The sequence below is a fragment of the Oncorhynchus masou genome, chromosome 31 (assembly GCF_036934945.1).
Source record: "Oncorhynchus masou masou isolate Uvic2021 chromosome 31, UVic_Omas_1.1, whole genome shotgun sequence".
Taxonomy (NCBI): Eukaryota; Metazoa; Chordata; class Actinopteri; order Salmoniformes; family Salmonidae; genus Oncorhynchus; species Oncorhynchus masou.
This window is the reverse complement of record NC_088242.1, coordinates 34,272,048-34,296,896: the sequence shown is the minus strand read 5'-3', so window position 1 is coordinate 34,296,896 and position 24,849 is coordinate 34,272,048. Positions and strand designations below refer to the sequence as shown.

Below are 24,849 nucleotides of genomic sequence, written 5' to 3'. Positions count from 1 at the left end.
GTACAGCTGCCCAGATAGAGGGCATCCTTGTCTAATGCCCCGTCTCACCCAGACTGGCCTACTTAGCCCCCCTCCCACCTTAACCATACATGACGCCCCAGCATACAACAGCTTCACACAGGTCACAAAACTCTTCCCAAACACAGACATCACATTAAACAGATACTCATGATCCACTCTATCAAAAGCCTTCTCTTGATCTAAAGAGACCAGTCCAAAGTTCACATTAGAACCTCTCGACAAGTCCAACATGTCCCTAATCAAGAACAAGTTGTCCGTGATTGAGCGTCCCGGTACACAATATGTCTGGTCCTTGTGTATTATAGAGTCCAGATGGGACTTCAGTCTGTTAGAGAGGACCTTGGCAAAAATCTTGTAGTCCGCACAGAGTAATGCCACAGGCCTCCAGTTCTTAAGTTCACACAAGTCCCCTTTTTTGGGCAGGAGAGTCAGAGCCGCCCGACGGCAGCTCATCGGCAACTCTCCTACCCCGGCGCATTCTCGCAACACGCAAAAGAAATCCTGTCCAATTGTTCCCCAGAATTTTTGGTAAAATTCCACTGGAAGTCCATCGACCCCGGGTGCACGACCGGGGGACATCTGGGTTACTGCCTCTGCCAGTTCATGTGACAACAGAGGAATGTCCATTTCATCCCTCTGTGCCAGAGAGAGCTTAGGGAGTCCTGCGAACAAGACCTGAGCACACATAGGATCACACACTTCTGCCCTATACAATTCAGTATAAAACTCCACAGTCCGCTCCCGCATCTCCCCCACCACAGAGGTCACCCGCCCATCAGACAGCCGTAGACAATGCATACCCTTGGCTTCACTGCTCTGTCTTTCCAAACCAAAGAAGAAGGTGCTGGGAGCATCCATCTCCTTGAGCATGGAGAACCTAGCTCTTACAAGTGCTCCCTTTGCTTTAACCTGGAAAAAACTGCCCAGGTCCCTACGTAATTCGGCTAAGTTAGCCTGGAGGCCTACATTGCCTTGCCCCACCATCTCTACCTCCATCTCACTAATACACCGCTCTAGTTCCCCCAATACTCTCCTAGCCTCTGAGGATGAGAGAGCTGTGTACTGTTGACAGAAAAGCCGAATTTGCACTTTCCCCACATCCCACCATTGACTCAGAGACTCATACTCCTCTCTTCGCTGCCCCCATCTTTCCCCAAAAGTCTGGAAACCTGAGCAAAAAGTGGCATCTTGTAAGAGCTTTATATTGAACTTCCAATAAGATGCCTGCCGGGGCCCTGGTGAAATAGACAGCCGAGCCATGGTTATGTGGTGATCCGAAAACCCCACTGGGAGAATGGTAGCACCCAGCAGCCTATTGCTCTGATTCCTGGACATGTAAAAACGATCAAGTCGAGCTGCACTCACCCTAGCCCCAAAAACCTTCACCCACGTATACTGTCTTGTGTTTGGATGTTTAGTTCTCCAAACATCCACTAGGTCAAACTGATTAAAGATGTCCCTTAACACTCCCACTGACACTGAATGAGCCTCTTCCCCATTTCTGTCTTTTGTAAAATCCAATGTACAGTTCCAGTCACCTCCGATCACCAGCGTCTCCTCAGGCGCTACTTGTGAGAGTTCCTGTCTAAGACTCCCAAATAGAACCCCTCTTTCTCTCCCTGTGTTAGGCGCATACACATTTATAAAGACAAAACACATGTTGTTAATTTCTGCTTTAACAACAAGCAACCTACCCCTACACACCTCCTTTGAGGAGCAAATTTTTACAGCCAGACCCGGTGCAAAAGGACTGCCACACCTGCACTAAGATTTGTCCCATGGCTCAACACACTTGCCCCTTTCCACCAGAGCCCCCAATCAACTTCATTCACTACATCACTATGCGTCTCCTGCAGAAACAACACCTGTACTTTTTTTTGTTTTACATATTCACCCAACACACTCCTCTTTCCCGCATCTCTGGCGCCATTTATATTGAGCGAGCCTACCCGAAGAGTCTCCATAGGAATTGGGAGAAAAGCAAGCAGAGAAATAGACCAATAGCAAAGCTCAAAAAGCCCCAGTGTCAGTAAGAAATTAAACATTTAAACAGTGTCTGAAGGTAAACCTTTACGCACTGTTGTGACCCACTTCCTCAACCTAAACCGTTTCCTGGGTGAGAGGACACCATGCCCCTCATTTCTCATAGCATGTTGTACTGAACTTACACACTTTCTAGGATCAGGAAAAAAGCCTCAAGATTAACTTTTTTCCCCTTAGTCTCATTCAGGAACCTTGTCAGTTCTCTCAACGTGTACTTAGACCCCTCTGGTTGACTAGCTGTCAGCTCCGGGCCAATTGAAGAGGAGTCTGAAAAAAATAACTCCTCATCCTCTTCCTCAGACTCACTTTCCTCCTCTTCTCTATCTCCCACCCTGACCACCTGCCCTTTCTCTCTGGTTAGGGCCTCACCCACAGCAACAGGCAACATTTCCATGGTGCCTTTGTTCACACCCTTTTTCCTTTTCCTCTTGACACCCTCCTCCTCCCCCCTAATCTCTTACACTTCCCCACTATACTCTCTTCATCCACTAGAATAACCTGACTAGACGCAGTATCATCTGCACCACCCTCCATAGCATGACTAGGGCCAGCCTCAGCTACACCACCCTCCATAGCATGACTAGGGCCAGCCTCAGCTACACCACCCTCCATAGCATGACTAGGGCCAGCCTCAGCTACACCACCCTCCATAGCATGACTAGGCCCAGCATCATCTGCACCACCCTCCATAGCATGACTAGGGCCAGCCTCAGCTACACCACCCTCCATAGCATGTCTAGGCCCAGCCTCAGCTACCCCACCATCTCTAGCCTCTGCTTCTCCACCATCTCTAGCCTGACTAGACCCAGCCTCCACTACCCTACCATCTCTAGCCTGACTAGACCCAGCCTCATCTACACCACCATCTCTAGACTCACTAGGCCCAGCCTCTGCTGTCTGCATCTCCTTACCCCCTGCATTTTGACCTCGATTTCCCCCACTTGCGCTTGTACCCTCACCTTTTCTATGGCCTTTATGTGGGCACGCAAAGCTCTTGTGCCCCAAATCCCCACATTCAAAACACCGTAGACTATCTGTGCTGGCAAAACCTGCATAGAGCCCCTCCCCATGCCTCACTTTAAAATGCACATTTAGCTGTTGCTCATTATTGTTCAGAAACATAAACACTTGCCTCCTGAACGAAACAACGTGCTTAACGGCATCTGTCTGAAAACCTGCTGACAGTACACGGAAACCGCTAGCAAACTTACCAAAACGACTCAGCTCTTTCCTAATTTGATCATCCGTAATAAACGGAGGCAAATTTGCCACTACAACTCTTGAAGGGGTAGAGAGAGGTGAAATTGACACCAACACATCCCTTACAAATATTCCGCTAGCAATTAGCCTACCGACCAAATTAGCCCTTTTCATGAACACAACCACAGCTTTGTTCATTCTAGAAGCAGAATGTATAAACTCAGCTCCTACCTGTTCGCCGACCGCGAGCAGAACCTCCTCCACCTTAATTCCGTTCTCAGGAACACACCTGAATCCATGCTGTATCGACAGCGTCTCCTCCGCGCTAGGCTGAGAAGCCATTGCGCACACTACACCTTCCAACCCCCAGGAAAGTTACTCTGTCCTCTTCCACCCTAACTTTGAAAAGAAAAACTTTGGATACCGCTAAAAACAAATATTGCATTAACCCTCCACCATAGAAAATAACATGTAAAGAAAAGAATCAAGAAAGTTAGTTAGGATAGAGCTTTCCACACCAAACACTAAAAACTCCAAAAACACCCAGCATGCACTGAGAGAGCTAGAGAGAAAGAGCGCGAGAGAGCTAGAGAGAAAGAGCGCGAGAGAAAGAGCGCGAGAGAGCTAGAGAGAAAGAGCGCGAGAGAGCGCGAGAGAGCTAGAGAGAGCTAGAGAGAGCTAGAGAGAGCGCGAGAGAGCTAGAGAGAGAGCGCGAGAGAGCTAGAGAGAGAGCGCGAGAGAGCTAGAGAGAGAGAGCGTGCGAGAGAGCTAGAGAGAGAGAGCGCGAGAGAGCTAGAGAGAGCGAGCTAGAGAGAGCTAGCTAGAGCGAGAGAGCGAGAGAGCGAGAGAGAGAGCTAGAAAGGGCTAGAGAGAGAGAGGGCGAGAGAGGGCGAGAGAGGGCGAGAGAGGGCGAGAGAGGGCGAGAGAGGGCGAGAGAGGGCGAGAGAGGGCGAGAGAGGGCGAGAGAGGGCGAGAGAGGGCGAGAGAGCGCGAGAGAGCGCGAGAGAGCGCGAGAGAGCGAGAGAGAGCGAGAGAGAGAGCGAGAGAGAGAGCTAGAAAGGGCTAGAGAGAGAGAGGGCTAGAGAGAGAGAGGGCGAGAGAGAGAGAGGGCGAGAGAGAGAGAGGGCGAGAGAGAGAGAGGGCGAGAGAGAGAGAGGGCGAGAGAGAGAGAGGGCGAGAGAGAGAGAGGGCGAGAGAGAGAGAGGGCGAGAGAGAGAGAGGGCGAGAGAGAGAGAGGGCGAGAGAGAGAGAGGGCGAGAGAGAGAGAGGGCGAGAGAGCTAGAGAGAGCGCTAGAGAGAGCGAGCTAGAGAGCGAGCGAGAGAGCTAGAGAGAGCGAGCGAGAGAGCTAGAGAGAGCGAGCGAGAGAGCTAGAGAGAGCGAGCGAGAGAGCTAGAGAGAGCGAGCGAGAGAGCTAGAGAGAGCGAGCGAGAGAGCTAGAGAGAGCGAGCGAGAGAGCTAGAGAGAGCGAGCGAGAGAGCTAGAGAGAGCGAGCGAGAGAGCTAGAGAGAGCGAGCGAGAGAGCTACAGAGAGCTAGAGAGAGCTAGAGAGAGCGAGCGAGAGAGCTACAGAGAGCTAGAGAGAGCTAGAGAGAGCGAGCTAAAGAGCGAGCTAGAGAGCGAGCGAGAGAGCGAGAGAGAAAGCGAGAGAGCGAGAGAGCGAGAGAGCGAGCGAGAGAGCTAGAGAGCGAGCGAGAGAGCTAGAGAGAGAGCTAGAGAGAGAGCTAGAGAGAGAGCTAGAGAGAGAGCTAGAGAGAGAGCTAGAGAGAGAGCTAGAGAGCGAGCTAGAGAGCGAGAGAGCGAGAGAGAGAGCTAGAGAGCGAGCTAGAGAGCGAGAGAGCGAGAGAGCTAGAGCGAGAGAGCGAGCGCGAGAGAGCTAGAGCGAGAGAGCGAGCGCGAGAGAGCGAGCGCGAGAGAGCTAGAGCGAGAGAGCGAGCGCGAGAGAGCTAGAGCGAGAGAGCGAGCGCGAGAGAGCTAGAGCGAGAGAGCGAGCGCGAGAGAGCTAGAGCGAGAGAGCGAGCGCGAGAGAGCTAGAGAGAGCGAGCGCGAGAGAGCTAGAGAGAGCGAGCGCGAGAGAGCTAGAGAGAGCGAGCGCGAGAGAGCTAGAGAGAGCGAGCGCGAGAGAGCTAGAGAGAGCGAGCGCGAGAGAGCTAGAGAGCGAGCGCGAGAGAGCTAGAGAGCGAGCGCGAGAGAGCTAGAGAGCGAGCGCGAGAGAGCTAGAGAGAGCGAGCGCGAGAGAGCTAGAGAGAGCGAGCGCGAGAGAGCTAGAGAGAGCTAGAGAGCGAGCGCGAGAGAGCTAGAGAGCGAGCGCGAGAGAGCTAGAGAGCGAGCGAGAGAGCTAGAGAGCGAGCGCGAGAGAGCTAGAGAGCGAGCGAGCGAGAGAGCTAGAGAGAGCGAGCGCGAGAGAGCTAGAGAGAGCGAGCGAGAGAGCTAGAGAGAGCGAGCGAGAGAGCTAGAGAGAGCGAGCGAGAGAGCTAGAGAGAGCGAGCGAGAGAGCTAGAGAGAGCGAGCGCGAGAGAGCTAGAGAGAGCGAGCGCGAGAGGGCGAGAGAGAGGGCGAGAGAGAGGGCGAGAGAGAGGGCGAGAGAGAGGGCGAGAGAGAGGGCGAGAGAGAGGGCGAGAGAGAGGGCGAGAGAGAGGGCGAGAGAGAGGGCGGAGAGAGAGAGGGCGGAGAGAGAGAGGGCGGAGAGAGAGAGGGCGGAGAGAGAGAGGGCGGAGAGAGAGAGAGGGCGGAGAGAGAGAGAGGGCGGAGAGAGAGAGAGGGCGGAGAGAGAGAGAGGGCGGAGAGAGAGAGAGGGCGGAGAGAGAGAGAGGGCGGAGAGAGAGAGAGGGCGGAGAGAGAGAGAGGGCGGAGAGAGAGAGAGGGCGAGAGAGCTGGAGGAGAAAGAAGAGAGGATCTGGGGCATCAGCACACTGCAAGAAGAGGGAAATATTTGGGGGCTTGAGAACAGGTTTCTGACCTTGGATGGATCACAAAAAAACTGTCTTCTGCTACTGTGCTTGGTATCCTTTACTGGTCTGTCATCTTTTACAAAACCTGAAGGACAGATGAATACGACTGGCTACAGTTGCTGTTGAAATACAGGAGTATACTGCAGAGAAACACATTTGTGATCATATTGTCAGTACGTTTTCCTCAGCAGCATTTCCGCGCATTGGCAACGCCATCCAACTTCGTGGCTTTATTGATTCAGATTGATACAACAACAAAAAGTCCAAGGAACTCCAGATAGTGTGAAGCAATGCGGAGAACAACAAAGGGTCTCCCCAGGCACACTCGTTCTTCTGGCCATAATGTGCTCCGCCTGCATATCCTCTGCTCTAGCAGTGGGGATGATTATGGAGGAGCGGGGTGGTGTGTGTGTGCGGGGTGGTGAGACAAAGAGAGCGAGGATTGGGGGGGGGAGGGTCTGAGCTGTGAGGAGAAGCATGAATGAGGGCGATGGTGACGGCCCAACATGCATAACCAGGGCCTGCAAGCCTATAGACCTTCACATCCAGCTTGGACCAACACTGCCACCCGGTGGCCTGTCTGCACACCGGTTTATTTACAGCAGCCTTGTACTAACAAGCTCTGCATCTTCCACTAGTGACATACATGGCAACAAGACCTTCTTGCAACAAGACCAAAAGAGCCAAATCAATAGTTGTCATCTCCGACAAGCATTGTTCAGTGAACATGCGACGTCATTGTCGACATCTAAAATTGGCTTTCAACGCATACCGACATGTTGCTGCCTGATTTGAGCTGTGAATCCGTATGCTATTTGTCCCAATTAATCTACTGTTAACACACCCACGTAAATGGAGCATCACAGCCTTGTGCACTGAAACATTCAGGCGATACCTTCCGGGCGAGTAAAGCAAGACGTGGCCTGTCCCTCTGTGAGGAGACGAGCGCAGGCAGACAGGACGGCCAGGCTTAGCAGGGCTGACGTAGCTGCTCGGAATGAGGGTTGAGGTGATGCCTGAGCATAACGGATGCTCCCACGCGAATAAGGACAGCAGGAGAGGGGACTGACGCCAACATGGGGACATTAGTTCCAGGAGCCCAGCACACTGTCACTTCTCTGTCTTAACACTCCACTGGCTCCTGAAGTGAATGAGCATCAAGTCCTCCGGCCTCCGTGTGTGTGTGTGTGTGACTCTACTTGTAAGTCCCCACAAGAATAGCGAACAAACAAACAAACAATAGCGAACAAACAAACAAACAAACATCTGTCTGTCTGTCTGTCTCTGGCATGCGTCAAAATCACCATTGGCCAGCAGATGGTCGTGTGAATGATGTTGGGTAGATAGCCTTTGCCACACACCGACGTAATAATGAAAAACCTAATCAAATACCTCAGCCTTGCTCTCACAAAAGGCAGCATGGTTCAAAGTTATTTAAAAAGGGCAGCGACTGTATTATGACAGCAGGCTTCCTGCACTGTCTGCTGGAGCGAGGCAGGCAATCAAATAGCTCCGGCTGAATTAGTCATGCCTCCGGGCCGGTGCTCTAACTAACACGCAGTCCCACACACTCCTCTCTCTCAGTCCCTAGCGAAGCAGCACTCCTCTCTCTCAGTCCCTAGCGAAGCAGCACTCCTCTCTCTCAGTCCCTAGCGAAGCAGCACTCCTCTCTCTCAGTCCCTAGCGAAGCAGCACTCCTCTCTCTCTCAGTCCCTAGCGAAGCAGCACTCCTCTCTCTCAGTCCCTAGCGAAGCAGCACTCCTCTCTCTCTCAGTCCCTAGCGAAGCAGCACTCCTCTCTCTCTCAGTCCCTAGCGAAGCAGCACTCCTCTCTCTCTCAGTCCCTAGCGAAGCAGCACTCCTCTCTCTCAGTCCCTAGCGAAGCAGCACTCCTCGCTCAGTCCCTAGCGAAGCAGCACTCCTCTCTCTCAGTCCCTAGCGAAGCAGCACTCCTCTCTCTCTCAGTCCCTAGCGAAGGAGCACTCCTCTCTCTCAGTCCCTAGCGAAGCAGCACTGCTTTCTCAGTCCTCTTTAAAAGAGCGTAGCACAGGAGGCCTTCATTTTTCAAAGCTAATCTGAAAAAAACGCGGCGAGGGAGCGGGGCCTGATCATGTCACAATCGCAGACCAAATTAAAGTGATTTGACTTTAATCATACCCCTGCAGATAGTCATAACACTTTTAATTTCCTTCAGGAAGGCAATTCCCTCAGCGTGACGGGGAGCTGCAGACGCGACAGTTTTAGAGCTGGGCAGCAACGGCGTGGTTCTGTGTTAGTGCATTAGCACCTCTCCGCGACAGCAGGAGGCCTGCGGCTCCAACACTAACCAGGGGAACTGGCTGCCTATCTGCCTTCCTGTCTGTTAGCTAGCATCCCACATCTCTACAGTCACATTCTATTCTCCATCTCTCACACAGTCTCTCCTTTCTCTCACCCCATCGCCCCCCCCCCCCACTCCCTCTCTCGCTCGCTTGTGTTCACTCCCTCTTTCCCAAAGTCTCCCCCTCGTCTCTCTAAACGCACACTTGTTCGCTGCCCCTCTCCCCCATCTCCATCTTGTTCATTCCCTCCATTTCTCTATAATGAGATCACTGCTATCTTCGAAGTCCGTTTCCGTAAATGTGGTTGGAGGCAGGCAGAGGCCAAAATTGTGCTCCATACCGCATGACCGTGCGCCGCACAAATGCTGTAACAATGCGAAGGGCTCTGTATATTTCCCCGTTGACATGATTGGTTGATGGTAGGTGGGGGCGGGAGGTCCAGTATAAGCACAAACTCACTTCCTTGACAACAGCTCTGCGAAGTGCAAAAAGTAGAAATGCCTTGACTTCTGCAGAGGCCGTAGTCGCAGTAAATACTCTACGGCCACCGCAGGCGTCGGATTGACGATACAGCGCCTTTTAGGGTGGTGACACCTTTTGTGGAAAACTACCCTTGACAGTTCAAGTTCAGACCGCCGGGAAATTAACTCCACTTGATGTTCCTGAATAGTGAAGGAATCTCCTATATTGGATTTATTTCTGTTTAATTGTCTGAATTAAGTTTTGGCGCTTTCAACCACTGCCTCCGGTATCAGTACAGCATTTCCAATAAATAGAAACTAATAACATTGCTCATCTTCCCGACACATTTACTAACAGTAATAGCCTATTGTGTGTGGATACACTTGCTGATCAATGCTACCCTCTAGCTTGATTCTTCTGCACTGCACAGAGACAGCATAATGTAAAAGCCTTCTGTTCAGCAGTGCAGCCGTTGCAGTACTTACAGTCTCCTGTAGAGGCCGCTCAAGTACCACTTTCAACGTAGGCTACCAAACGATATGCACCAGTGTGCTTATGGCTCTGATTATTAGCTGCGGGTCAGATATGAAAAGACTATGAGATCCCAATCCATGAGATGATTGTAGGATAATGTTTTTAGATTATATGGGGGTCACACAACTCCTTGACTCAAATGATTACAACTCGCGGACAATGTCACATTAATATGTCTGTACAGGCCAAAGGTGTGCTTCCTGGAAAATCCCCACATTATCAGACTAAATACAGCCTAACCCGGATCACAGTAAGAGGCGGATTAGCTGCGTTGGGGGGAAAAAAACACAGTATTGAGAAAAAGGAAAAAGAGGCAAAGAGCTGTGAACTAAGAACCCAAAACAGCTTTTAGGAGGTGCTGGCCCGTAAAGGAGTTCATTTCCAACGGAGAAACAAAAGCAAAAAGGAGCTAAACCTGGTCTTTTGCATGACCAAGCGAAAACAAATGCCTGGAAATGAGAGCTGCAATGTGTATTGGAGCTTGTCTTCCAACATTGCCCTAACCAAGGAAAGGTGATTCAGCACTTTTCAGAGAAGTGCTTTGTGTCCTGAACTTGGGTGGTTTCAGAGATGGGACCCACTGTCTGAGTCACTGACTTATTATGAGCCTCCAGGAATACAAAAATGTACTTTTTGTCCCCATATTTTCCTCCATATAAAAAGGGAGTTCCTCTGTTATCTATGAGAGGAGAAGGGTAACAAGCTGCCCCTGTAGGCCACGTCACACAGTAATAACTACACTGTCATCCTTCCGCTTGCCTCTGGTACTGAGGCTGCGTCCTCCTCTCTGGCCAAGTGATAGGCTGCTGTGAAACAGCAGGGAAAATCACATGGGGCAACAGCCAATGAGTTGCCTCAAGGAAAGATCATTGAACGGATTCTTTGGCTGGAATCCAGGAAATTGGGTTCTTACTTTCGGGAGGCAGAACAAGGCCCTGACTCCTTCCTTCCTTCATGACTGATCTGACACTCCGAGATTGGTGAAAGCAATAGGCTGGAGACCATGCGATCACTTTCAGATCAGTGATGAGGAAGGAAGGGTGTATTTTAAAAGCATTCAATCAGATTAGAGGAAACTAGACAACTACGTAGCTGTGTTGTACAGGAGCAGAGTGGTACAGCGCAAGGCAAACGCCCTGCCTGCATACAGTACACTGGGCAGAGAAATAGCAGCACCATTGAAGACCTGTCTTGTAGCTCAATGTCCTGAGTATTGACGTCAGATTGGGGACAGTGAGATACCGTGGGCAGGGAGCCCACACAGAAACAGTGCCCGGCAGTGAGCTCATTTAGGTCAAAGCCAGCAGGACAACCCTTGCCCCTCTAGAATACAAATCACCCAGGAAATTCCATAGAACGGAAGTACTTGCCGGCAGCGGGGAAAGTGAAACGCTGACTATTAATAAAGGTGTGTAAATTAAAGTTAAATGGGCAAAGGTTAAGCACATTATGACGGCCAGCGGGGATTAGACAATCAGTAAAACAGAAACACATATCCTACTCGTTTTCCAACATACGTGCAGTGGGGATGAAAATCACTTTATTGGTCAATTTCGCACAAGGTCCAACCGAAATTTGACTTCGGCTTTTAACCCTCCCACACACATTACTAACCAAAGTACTACTGTAGAGCGACGCCTACCAATCCAATGACAAATTAAATCTTAATCCATTCTGTTGAGAGCTGTCAATTCCATAGAATGACATTCTTCGTGGTCAACTCACTAGACATGTTGAATACGTTGTATTCTATCCAGACTTACCATGCTGTTGAGGTCTGAGTTGTAGCTCCCACAGGGCTGTGTGGTGGTCCCCAAGGGCTCCAGACCCTCCTCGTCCCACATGTAGGTCCCCCCCGAGCCGGAGTCTGAGGGAGACAGGTCGAGGGAAGAGCCGAGGGGGTAGTCTGCACCCCCGGACAGGGCCTGACTAGCACGCCGAGACAACGCCCCTAAGCCCCCTCTACCCCCTATAACAGAGAGGAGAAATAAGAGGTTTTACTCACCTGCTACCTAATCACTGAGGGAGATCTGGTTCATTTGTTTTGGTTAGTATCGTATGTCATTTAGGGCCCATTTCCCAGACACAGATAAAGCCTAGTCCTGGATTAAAACACATCGCCGATGGATGTTCTCCATTGACAGTGTTTTCTAGTCCAGGACTAGGCCTAATCTGTGTCTGGGAAACCGTCCCTTAGACTTTAAAGTCAATTATTTGGATTAATGTGAAATCTTACCAGTGAGTCCCATTCCGGCCCAGTCTACACTGTCAGACAGGAAGCTGTTAAGGACCGCCATGGAGGTGCCACCGTGACGGTGGTTTAGGTCGGCGTTGTCATCATCTGCCAAGACAGAGTGTGATTGGTCGAGCCCTCCATCACGGGCAGGGAGCAGCAGAATGCCGTCTCCTCCGTTCCCCAGGTTGTCAAAGTCGTCCATGTACTCCTCGCTGGTATCGTTGCGCTCCAGGGAGGAGGTGGAGGAGAGGGACATGTCCTCCAGGCCTTCCCCTAGGGGACGCACCCCGCTGGGGGCCGCAGGCTCCTCTTGCAGGCCTTCCGTTACGCACTCTGGGGTGCTCCCTGGGCTGTCAGTGTTGCTGGATGGGTCTGGGGTGACAGGGGGCGTCTCCACCGAGTTCTTCCTCCCCTCGCTTTCCTCTGTGTTGCCCTGGACCTTCTCGGTGGAGGTGGCCAAGATGGGGCGAGGCTGCTTGATAAGTGAGGGCCGTGTGAACCTGTATCTGAGGGCCGAGGACCTGGTGTTGCAGGAGGCTGAACTGGGGAGTAAGGAATTCCTCAGTGTGGTGGGGGGCAAGATGCAGCTAGCTGTTCCCACCACAACCCTGCCTGGTGCTAGTCCATGTCCACCCTTACTGAGGTGTAGGCCGTTCCCTCTCCCCGCACTACTCAGCACAGGTGTCGGTCTGGTTAAGGGAGATGTCTTGACCAGTCGGGACTTGGCTAGAGGCCTGGGCAGCTCCTTGGCCAGCTCCGAGGCCCTGTTGAAGGAGTAGGAGCGGATGATGGGCGGCTGAGTGGGGGAGGGGATCCTCTTGACGTGGGTGAGGCTCCGGGAGCGCACCATGTTCTCCTCCGAGGCGGTCTCCAGGCTGTCGCTGGACTGGGAGTGGGACAGGCTGCTGGTCAGGTTGCTGTGGGGGGAACCACAGCTCTGGCCCCGCCTGAGGGAGCCATTCCCAGACCCATACCGTCCATCACCACCCGTCTGGCCGCTGAGGCCTGCTTTGCCGTTGCAGAGACTCTGTCCAGACAAAGCCTGTTTGGGGATGGCCCCGTGAGGCCCAGTTTTGGAGGGTATAGTTCTAGGGCTGTTGGAGGATACCACAGAAGCACACCCCCGTACCTTCGCCGTGGCAGGCATGGCGGATGGCTTCTTAATCTCCCTTCCCGCCGCTGGTGAGGGCTGCGGTTGGCGGAGGTGATGCCCAGCTCCAGTTCCACCCTCCTCCCCCGAGTCCACAGCCTCTCCTCCTTTCCCCTTCAGAGAGGAGGGGGGGGGCATCCGCATTGTCCCGTTCTGCCTGGTGGTGGCAGTGGGTAACCCTTTGCCCGTGGTGCTGGAGACGGGTTGGTGGCGGGTCCCATTGGTCAGTGGGGCGGTGGCAGCCACAGCCGCGGGGCGCGAGCCAAACTTGGGCAGCCTGGAGACCATGGTGGGCACGTTGGGAACCGGATCTTCCATCAGCTGCCTGCTGGACCATGGGTGTGCTGGGCTGGCTTGAGCTATAGAGAGACGGGGGACAGGAGAAGGACAGAGAGAGAGAGAGAAATGGGAGTGAGAAGCGAGAACAAGAGGAAAAGGAATGAGAAAGGGGAAGAGAGAACCAAAGCGGTGAGAACATGTCGTGCTAAGATTAAAACACCCCCAAAACATGTTATTTCTAAACACAAATGGACATTTACAGAGGTAGACATGAAAGTAACTGTCCAGTGTTTCCAGATTGCTATGAAATATGACCTATAAAACGCTAAATAAAGTCAAGTTTAAAAAAGTAACGAGGCCATATACAGGGGGTTCCAGTACCGAGTCAACGTGCGGGGGTACGAGGTAGTCGAGGTGATTAAGGTCAAATGTACATGTAGGTAGAAGCAAAATGACTATGCACAGCTAATAAACGGCGCATAGCAGCATCGTAAAAAAGGGGGTCAATGCAAATTGTCCGGGTAGCCATCTGATTCATTGTTCAGCAGTCTTATGGCTTGGGGGCAGAAGCTGTTAAGGAGCCTTTCGGACCTAGACTTGCAGCTTGCTGTCCGGTAGCAGAGAGAACAGTCTATGACTTGGGTGGCTGAACTCTTCTGACAATCTTTAGGGCCATTCTGACACCGCCTGGTATAGAAGTCCTGGGTGGCAGGAAGCTTTGCCCCAGTGATGTACTGGGCCTGTTTAGGAGACCATATTACCGCCAGCCTGGCAGACATGAACGCAGTAAAAATGTACATGACTGTCGAGTCATGGTAATCATGGTAATCTCCTTTAACACACTCTGGTACGCAGGGCTCTATTGTCCCTCTAGCCACTCTGACATCAATGCATTCATGCAAATACAATGGAAAACTCACCACACTGCAATTGATCAATTTGAAGAAAGAAGTTCAACAATAGGTTGAAAGAGTGGAAAACATGGTTGTGGGCAAACAAGGTAATGGACAGCGATTTCTAAGTGGATGATTCATTCAAAACATCCATATGCATATTAGAGCTCACGCATGAGCATTGGCCTATACATGAGCCCGAAAAAACAAACCATTAAACTAATGATTGTGCCGTTGTAACATGGCCAACAGTATTTACACATGGAAGAACATTTTTTTTAAATACTGATTTAAGATCTTTGGTACATAATTCGTCGAGCCCAAATTTAACATACAATTGCCGAATTTGTTTTAGATTTTGAATAGTCGAGTAATAGGGCTTTTTTCCCATAATTAAAAGACTGACATTACTTTTAGCTACACAGCAACTCTCACTGTGTTTCCATCTCCGCCACTCTCTTTCATTTCTTTCTCGCAGAGAGAGGGGCTGTCAACATGTTTGATGAAATATGTAGCATTGTGAAACCATGTTACTATCGATGTTCCCGAACAGATTTCACTTGGTTTCCCAAGTGAAGCACTGGGTAGCTAAAGGAACAAGTTTGAAGAGCCCATGGCATACACAGTTTGGGCAAAATATCATCTGTGGCATAACAAAATAAATTGGCAAAGCCTACCCAACATGAGAAAAACGTACCCACAGGAAAAGTGGCCTCCATTCACTATTCCAGTGTTAACAGATGACATGTCTTTTTTTGTCTTGATGGGGATTTGGGCCTGGTCCTACTTGATAAATGGGCCAATCTAAATTGAAACTAAATTGTACATATTAGTAAAGATTACATTCAATTGGGAACAGTCAATGGGTGAAAATATGATCACTTGAGAGAACAGCGTGTGCAGCCTGAGGCAAGGAACAGAGCTCAATCTTTCTTTTCCCAACTTTCTAATAACATCAATAGCCCAGTCTTTTTTAATTTGGGGGGGGGCTTGCCTGTTTTGCATGTTATTTTGGCATTAATACGTTTCACATATCCGTTTGCAAACAATGTAAAAAATATATATTATATATCATTAAGTTAAAGCCACATACAAACATGGTCTGTTTTTGTTTCCTTAAGTAAGGCAGCTCCAAAATGCAGGTGTTTTAGCCCAGCTCAGTGCAGCGTTGCGTGATTGGCTCAGTGTTCTCTCTCTCATGGGGAAACTACATCACCGCAAAGTCTAAGGGGAGACCTCGAGAATTCAAGCCCTTCGGTTATTGACAGAGGTATATTAGAAGTGCCCATCCAAGAAGGCTCAAGGTCATTGGCCACAGATAAAATGACGTCAAATCACGTTGTGTACACAATAGCTTTGATTGGACTGATCATGTCAACGTCATACTTTCCTAAATCTTAGCAAGCAGTCATCATTATGAATCAAGTTGAACAATCTACTGGCAAATCCTTTTCAGACGTTGTCATACGAAGATAAACAACAGAAAAATTACAGATTTTTTAAAAAATGTAACGAGCTCATCGGCCAAAAACATTACACAAGTTGGAAATCGCAAATTCAACAATGAGTGGTTTGGAGGGAAGTGAGCACAACAAGGTAAGTCCAAAAATGTCTTGTATGCTGCTGCATAAAATATGCAATATGCCAGGGAGATATGTATATTGTAGCCAAGAAAGTAATACTAAGTGTATGTTGGGTAGTAACCTGTTAGTTGCCCATATGCCTCATGCTAATAATTTGGCTCTTTTCCCCTCTTTCATCTAGTGTTCTGATTGGTGGTGCACATGTAGCATATAGCCTGTTTTAGAGAAATGTAATCAAATATTGTAAGCCTGTATAAGAGAAATGTAATCAAATATTGTAAGAGCTTTCATTGTCTGGTTATATGGCCCCGTTATTTAACCTACGGTTCTGACTTGGTGTTCAGGGAGAACACTAACAACGGCCCGGCCCATGCTCTGAATTCTGTCGCTGTACATTTCAACGATTGCCTCTTATCCGCTCGTCGTTCCCTTATGCCATAGTTTGTACATCTCAAATTGTCAGTAGAAACTACATTTGTTTATGCAAGTCAGCCATGTTGTTTTTTTGTGTGTGTTTTTATAAAAGGCAGTAAATGAGGCTGAATGAACTGTAGCAGTGGTAAGGTCTTGGGACTCTGCTGTTGGGAGAGCTTTATGTTGTCCCTAACAGTTTCTGTGCAGTTTGTCACCGTTATAGAGCAATTAATGTAATGTTTAGTGTTGTGTAGTGTAGTGGCTTTGCTGGCATGCATATATTTTTTATTTTCTTGCCCCACCAAGATTTGCATGCTAAAATCGCCACAGCAATAGTCAATAGTCGCATCATGCAGCCCATAAATCTTTTGATATCTAAGGCATTCTATGGTTTGAATAAAAATTGTCAAATAACTCAAAATCTAGCATATAGAACCTGTTTCAAATGATCACTTTTACGCTCAACATAGCCACGTGCGCACTCTCGCTCTGGAATGGGAAAAATATCCTAACTATTTTATTTCAGCTAATTTCAATTATATTCTTCTTATTATAAAAGGCATGTACTTATAAGCATATCTTGTCTGCTAAATGAACAAAAAAAACTTACAGCCTAAGGCATGGCGCATAGCCAGAGAACAAAATACGAGTTGGCCTACTCTGAAATAGATTTTTTTCACATCATGTTTCTTGACTAAAATAAATAATGCATTTATTGTGATTGTGTACATTCAATTTCTTTACTCAACTTTTTAAAATGTAGATGTTCCAAAAAAGGCACGCTTCAGAGGATTGTAATGCTGCTTGTATGAGTGGAGCATGGAGATGCTAAACATGTTTAAATTAATTGCTGGTCAGTTACAGTGAGCACGAAGTCTTTTGCGTGACAATAACAAGCTGACAAAATTTCATGACCGTCACAGCCCCACGCACTACCCTCTGTAGAGCCTTACAGTTGGATGCCGAGCAGGTGCCATCCCAGGCAGTGACGCATCCAGTACTCTCGATGGAGCGGCTGTAGAACCTTTTGAGGATCTGAGGACCCATGCCAAATCTTTTGTCTCCTCAGGAATAGGCATTGTCGTGCCCTCTTCACGACAGTCTTGGTGTGTTTGGACCATGATCATTTGTTGGTGATGTGGACACCAAGGAATTTAAAGCTTTTGAACCGCACCATCATCAGCTCCTTTGTCTTGCTCACTTTGAAGGGAAGGTTTTTGTCCAGGCACCACACAGCCAAGTCGCTGATCTCCTCCCTATGGGCCGTCTCATCATTGTCGGTGATCAGCCCTAACACCGTCGTGTCGTCGACCAACTTAATGATGGTGTTGGAGTCGCGCTTGGCCATGCAGTCATGGGTGAACAGGGAGTACGGGAGGGGACTAAGCACGCACCGAGGGGCCCCTGTTTTGAGGATCAGCGTGGCAGATGTGTTGTTGCCTACCCTTAGCACCTGGGGGCGGCCCTTTAGGAAGTCCAGGATCCAGTTGCAGAGGGAGGTGTTTAGTCTCAGGGTCCTTAGCTTAGTGATGAGCTTCACGGGCACTATGGTGTGGAATGCTGAGCTGTAGTCAATGAACAGCATTCTCATGTAAGTGTTCCTTTTGTACAGGTGGGAAAGGGCAGTGTTGAGCGCAATAGAGACTGCGTGATCTGCGGATCTGTTGGGGAGGTACGCAAATTGGAGTGGGTCAAAGGTTTATGAGATGGTGTTGATGTGAGCCATGACCAGCCTTTCAAAGCACGTCATGTCTACCAGACATGAGTGCTATGGGTCGGTAGACATTTATGCAGGTTACCTTGGACTATGGTGGTCTGCTTGAAACACATAGGCATTACAGACTGGATCAGGGAGAGGTTGAAAATGTCAGTGAAGACACTTGCCAGTTGGTCAGCGCATGCTCGGCGTATAGGTCCTGGTAATCAGTCTGGTCCTGCTGCCTTGTATATGTCTTACTCACATCAGCTGTGGAGAGCATGATCACACAGTCTTCCAGAACAGCTGGTGCTCTCATGCATGCTTCAGTGTTGCTTGCCTCGAAAACCGCAAAGAAGTAATTTAGCTCATCTGGTAGGCTGGTGTCACTGGGCAGCCCGCGGCTGGGCTTACCTTTGTAATGCGTAATAGTTTGCAAGCCCTGTCACATTCGACAAGCATCGGAGCTGGTGTAGTAGGATTCGATCTTAGTCCTGAATTGTTGCGTTGCCTGTTTGATGGTTTGTCAGAGGGCATAGCGAGATTTCTTAAGCGTCCGGATTAGTGTCCCACTCCTTGAAACCCGGCAGCTCTAGCCTTTAGCTCTGTCCTGATGTTGCCTGTAATCCATGGCTTCTGGTTGGGATACATAAACTCAGTAAAATAAACATCCCTTTTTCAGGACCCTGTCTTTCAAAGATAATTTGTAAAAATCCAAATATCTTCACAGATCTAAATTGTAAAGGGTTTAAACACTGTTTCCCATGCTTGTTCAATGAACCATAAACAATTAATGAACATGCACCTGTGGAACAGTGGTTAAGACATTAACAGCTTACAAAAGGTAGGCAATTAAGGTCACAGTTATGAAAACTTAGGACACTAAAGAGGCCTTTCTACTGACTCACCAATAGAAAGATGCCCAGGGTCCCTGCTCATCTGCGTGAACGTGCCTTAGGCAAGGACGCATGAGGACTGTGGATGTGGCCAGGGCAATATATTGCATGTCCGTACTACGAGACGCCTAAGACAACACTACAGGGAGACAGGACTAACATCTGATCGTCTTCGCAGTGGCAGACCACGTATAACACCTGCACAGGATTGGTACATCCGAACATCACACCTGCGGGACAGGTACAGGATGGCAACAACTGCCCGAGTTACACCACGAAAGCACAATCCCGCCATCAGTGCTCAGACTGTGTGCAATAGGCTGAGAGAGGCTGGACTGAGGGCTTGTAAGCCTGTTGTAGGGCAGGTCCTCACCAGACATCACCAGCAACAACATCGCCTACGGGCACAAACCCACCGGCGCTGAACCAGACAGGACTGGCAAAAGGTGCTCTTCACTGATGAGTCACAGATTTCTCTCACCGCTGGGTGATGGTCGGATTTGCGTTTATAGTCAAAGGAATGAGCGTTACACCGAATCTTGTACTCCGGAACTGGATCGATTTGGAGGTGGAGGGTCCGTCATGGTCTGGGGCGGTGTGTCACAGCATCATCGGACAGAGCTTGTGGTCATTGCAGGCAATTGCCACGCTGTGCGTTACAGGGAAGACATCCTCCTCCCTCATGTGGTACCCTTCCTGCAGGCTCATCCTGATATGACCCTCCAGCATGACAATGTCACCACCCATACTGCTCGTTCTGTGCATGATTTCCTGCAAGACCGGAATGTCAGTGTTCTGCCATGGCCAGCGAAGAGCCCGGATCTCACTCCCATTGAGCACGTCTGGGACCTGTTGGATCGGAGCATGAGGGCTAGGGCCATTCCCCCCAGAAATGTCTGGGAACTTGCAGGTGCCTTGGTGGAAAAGTGGAGTAACATCTCACAGCAAGAACTGGCAAATCTGGTACAGTTCATGAGGAGGAGATGCCCTGCAGTACTTATTGCAGCTGGTGGCCTGACTGTTACTTTTGATTTTGATCACCCCCCCCCCCCCCCTTTGTTCAGGGACACATTATTCCATTTCTTTTAGTCACGTCTGTGGAACTTGTTCAGTATATGTCCTAGTTGTTGAATCTTGTTATGTTCATACAAATATTTGCACATGTTAAGTTTGCTGAAAATAAACGCAGTAGACAGTGAGAGGACGTCTCTTTTTTTGCTGAGTTTATGTACCCATCACTGTGGGGACAACATCATTGATTATTATTATTGGTGATGCTGGTGAATGATGTTGTACTCCTCAATGTAAATCGGATGAATCCCGAAACATATTCCAGTCTGTGGTAGAAAAACAGTCCTGTAGCTTAGCATCTCCAAGTTTTCATAACAATCGTAAATCGGTATATTTGGGCGCCGAATTCCAATTTTTAAAAAAAAATAAATGTATACCTTTACATAACTAGGCAAGTCAGTTAAGAATACATTCTTATTTTCAATGACGTCCTAGGAACGGTGGGTTAACTGCCTTGTTCAGGGATAGAACGACAGATTTTCACCTTGTCAGCTCAGGGGACACAATCTTGCAACCTTACAGTTAACTAGTCCAACGCTCTAACCACATGCATTCCACAAGGAGCCCGCCTGTTACGCGAATGCAGTAGAAGCCAAGGTAATTTACTAGCTAGCATTAAACTTATCTTATAAAAAAAACAATCAATCATAATCACTAGTTATAACTACTAATCCAGGTTAGTGGGCAATATTAACCATGTGAAATTGTGTCATTTCTCAGTATATGCAACTGCCTGGCTCATTGCGAAAATTAATTATGACATAACATTGAAGGTTGTGCAATGTAACAAGAATATTTAGACTTAGGGATGCCACCCATGAGATAAAATACCAAACGGTTCCGTATTTCACTGAAATGATAAACGTTTTGTTTCCGAAATTATAGTTTCCGGATTCGACCATATTAATGACCAAAGGCTCGTATTTCTGTGTGTTATGTTATAATTAAGTCTGATTTGATAGAGCAGTCTGACTGAGCAGCAGCAGGCTCGTAATCATTCATTCAAACCGCATTTTAGTGCATTTTGCCAGCAGCTCTTCACAAGCACAGCGCTGTTTATGACTTCAAGCCCATCAGCCTAATTAATGGCTGGTGTAACCAATGTGAAATGGCTAGCTAGTTAGCTGGGTGTGCGCTAATAGTGTTTCAAACCTCACTCGCTCTGACACTTGGAGTAGTTATTCCCCTTGCGCTGCAAGGGCCGCGGCTTTTGTGGAGCTATGGGTAACAATGCTTCGAGTGTGGCTGTTGTCGATGTGTACCTGGTTTGAGCCCAGGTAGGGGCGAGGAGAGGGACGGAAGCTATACTGTTACACTGGCAATACTATAGTGCCTATGAGAACATCCAATAGTCAAAGGTATATTAAATAAATGGTATAGAGAGAAATGGTCCTATAAATACTATATTAACTACAACCTAAAACCTCTTACTTTGGAATATTGAAGTCTCATGTTAAAAAGGAACCAGCAACTTTCATATGTTCTCATGTTCTGAGCAAGGAACTTAAACGTTAGCTTTCTTACATGGCACATATTGCACTTTTACTTTCTTCTCCAACACTTTGTTTTTGCATTTTTAAACCAAATTGAACGTGTTTATTTATTTGAGGCTAAATTGATTTTATTGATGTATTATATTAAGTTAAAATAAGTGTTCAGTATTGTTGTAATTGTCATTATAATAATGTATAATTATCATGTTCTGTTTTTTGTTTTGTTTTTTTAAATCGTCCAATTAGTCGGTATCGGCGTTGAAAAGTCATAATCGGTATAACTCTACTTTATATGCGTCTGTCTGTGTGGTGTAAAGGTGGTCTAGGTTTTTTTCCTCCTCTGGTTGCACATGTGACATGCTGGTAGAAATTAGGTGAAAAGGATTGAAGTCTGCATTAAAGTCCCCGGCCACTAGGAGTGCCACTTCTGGATGAGCATTTTCTTGTTGGCCTTATACAGCTCTGAGTAAGGTCTTTGTGCCAGCATTGGTTTGTGGTAGTAAATAGACCGCTATGAAAAATAGATGACATTTAAAATAGTTTAGTCTTCAGCTTATCGTGACATACTCTACCTCAGGCGAGCAAAACCTTGAGACTTCCTTAATATTAGAGATTGCGCACCAGCTGTTATTAACAAATAGGCACAGAACGCCACCCTTCGTCTTACCAGACGTTGCTGTTTTGTCTTGCGATGCACAGAAAACTGTAGATTGACTGTAGATTATCCGTGTCATCTTTTAGCCACGACTCGTGAAACATAAGACATTACAGTTAATGTCCCATTGGTAGGATAGTCTCGAACGGAGGTCATCCAATTTATTCTCCAATGATTGCACGTTGGCCAATAGGACGGATGGTAGAGGCGGGTTACCCACTCACCAACAAATTTGCACAAGGAACCCAGATCTGCGCCCCCTGTATCGGTGTCTCCTCTTCATGTGAATGACGGGGATTTGGGCCTGGTCCGGGAAAAGCAGTAAACCCTTCGCGTCCGACTCATTAAAGAAAGAAATCTTAGACCAGTTTGAGGTCAGTAATTGCTGTTCTGATATCCAGAAGCTCCTTTCGGTCATAAGAGAGCGCGGCAGAAATATTATCTACAAAAGAAGCAACAAACAATAAAAACACACAAAATAGCACAATTGGTTAGGAGCCCGTAAAAAAACGGCAGCCATCCCCTAAAGCGCCATTATAAAAGGGTCATTACAAATATTCGTGCGAGGAGACCGCTGGAAAAAGCAAGCATTTTTTAAACGGTCTGTTTGAGATACAAGTTTGAGGGGAGTGTTTTTTCAATAATTTATGCTTTGGCAACAAATAGAAGTATAGGACGAGTCAACAACATTATTTGGGTATGAGTTAACAGTATATTAACTTTTTTTAATTGAGTTTCACTACACATTTACTTTGACAGTTAAAAGACTATCAAATGTAATAAAATAACAGTCGACTACTTTCTGTGAATATTCTATTCAACCTAACGAGAAACAGAGACACAGTAAGCTCTAAATGATTTATAACATCTGTTCTGGGAAAGCAGTCGTTCCTGTACCATCTAAAACGTGCCCATTAAAGAGCCCTGCTGTTCAAAAGACTAGGCTGTGAGCAGACTTGGGATGGGCAGGAACAGAGTCAGGGCTTGTCGGAGCACAACCACATACACATGCATGCCAGATAACACACCCCTAATTATCCCAATGCTACTCACCAAATGCCACTGAGCCAACAGGAGCCTAGTTCCCGAGTCGATCTACCTTAACCTTTAGGCTAAATTGTTCTGTCACCCTTGCATGCAATGTCAAAGTTGCAGTATAAAACAAAACACAGAAACAGATTCAATGTACTAACATGCATTAAAGTTCAGTGATGGATGTCGTTGAACAGGATTTGCTACTCTGAGGACAAGTTGAGCGCAGCCTGAAGCTGTGGGGAGACATACAGTGAAGACAGAGGAGAGGAGTAAGGTCTACGGTCACGTCCCAAATGGCCCCCTCTTCCCTATCGGTTCTGGTCAAAAGTAGTGCACTACATAGCCTATGCGTCCCAAATAGCACCATATTCCCTATATCTACGGGAGACTGACAATAGGCTAACGCTTACCTGCCGATGACAACTACCACCATGTGGATGATGCCCAGTGGGCATGGAGGATGATAGGCAGGTGGGTAGGGGCTGGCATGTGTTCACAGGGGTACCACCAAACAGGGGCCTTTATTATTTTAAAAAGTTACATGTGCCAGGGGTAAGGGGGGCATGCAGTCCTCCCCCCTAAAACCACGAGATGACAACGTGGCCATGAATGTGCCAGACACCGTATGACGGCAAATCTTTCCCAAGGGGTTTGAAGCACAAAGTATCAATTCAATAGAAAATGAAGATTAGGTCATCGGGCCCCTCAGAATTTGGTTCTCCAAAACACCCATAGGCCTATGTGCAGCCGCCCTGAGTCTTATTGCGATATACCACAGCAGTGAGAAACTCAAACTGTCTCTGTGCATCGTTTACCTTGGTTTCCGTAGCAATGACTCTGCAATGAGCTCTGTTTACAAAGAGAGGCGATAGGGATTCAGTAACGAGAACTTGTACCACTGATATCAAAACATCTCTCTATCACTGCTTCCTACACAAGACCCACACAATCAATTTTCAGTTGCATTTGTGAGGTCCTTAATAATATGCACAAGTAGTAACTATATAGCACATTTGATTAGCTACTAGTACTGCTGAGGCACGTTGACCTATATATAACACGGCAGAGGAGATGTGCTCACTGACTGGGGAAATCCATTAGGGGGCCACTCAGCAATCAGTGTAGGCTAGCACTGGCTCAAAGCCATCAGCCCCTTCTCATCAAGAGTACTGGCAGTGGGCAGGGGTGAATGACAGAGACAGACAGAGGAAATGTGTGTGTGTGTGTGTGTGTGTGTGTGTGTGTGGCAGTAAACTAAGTAAGCTATGCTGCATACTGCAGGGGAAAGTTGCTGTGTTGCAAGGTTGGCCAAGGACAGGGATTGCTTGCAGATGAATGGGTTTGCACAGGGAGCCAATAAGCTTAAGCCTCCATACTCTACACTGGGCACCTGGCTGCAACCAACACTCTCCACCTCAGGGGTTCCCAACCTTTGTCCCCTCAGGGGCCCCTTTTTCACATTTGAAAAATGTTGTTTATTGAGATGGCCTATATTAAAATACACCAGCAGCTTGACTTTGTCTAATTTGGGGAACAACTTTTAGGTCGGCGAATATATAAATAATAATAAAATATTATTATGAAATCAATTCTTGACATGATTTTCCCCAAATGTACCAAATGTTTTAAAATGTATATCAACTCAATTTAATTATACATACTCTTTTACAGAAAGTGAATAGATCATTTGAGAGCGACAGTCACACATTGTGTAAGATTACTTCCCGAGCAAAGTCCAATTTCTATGACTCCTCGAATTTAGAAGCTTCTGAATGTCAGAGCCAAACCAAATATATTCCTGCGTGCATCAGCCGCGTCTTCCTCGGGCATTTTACAGCTTGTTTCTAGCTTCAAGCATTGCAGATATATGCGTTGTTTGAGATTGGTAGAAAATATATATTTTTAGCCCTCAAATCAAA

At 47.9% G+C, this 24,849-nt stretch overlaps 1 protein-coding gene across 3 annotated transcripts in view; it reads right to left on the bottom strand.

Moving 5' to 3' along the window:
• LOC135523864 (serine-rich coiled-coil domain-containing protein 2-like) overlaps window positions 1-24,849 on the bottom strand; it is a 100,655-nt gene that overhangs the window by 56,048 nt on the left and 19,758 nt on the right. For all 3 annotated transcript variants that reach the window (XM_064950841.1, XM_064950843.1, XM_064950842.1), the window contains exons 2-3: window positions 11,766-13,274; window positions 11,293-11,498 (exon numbers count right to left, since the gene is read on the bottom strand). In XM_064950841.1, the coding sequence (XP_064806913.1) occupies window positions 11,293-11,498; window positions 11,766-13,233 (1,674 nt within the window). In that variant the 5' untranslated portion in view covers window positions 13,234-13,274. The remainder of the gene's footprint in view (window positions 1-11,292; window positions 11,499-11,765; window positions 13,275-24,849) is intronic.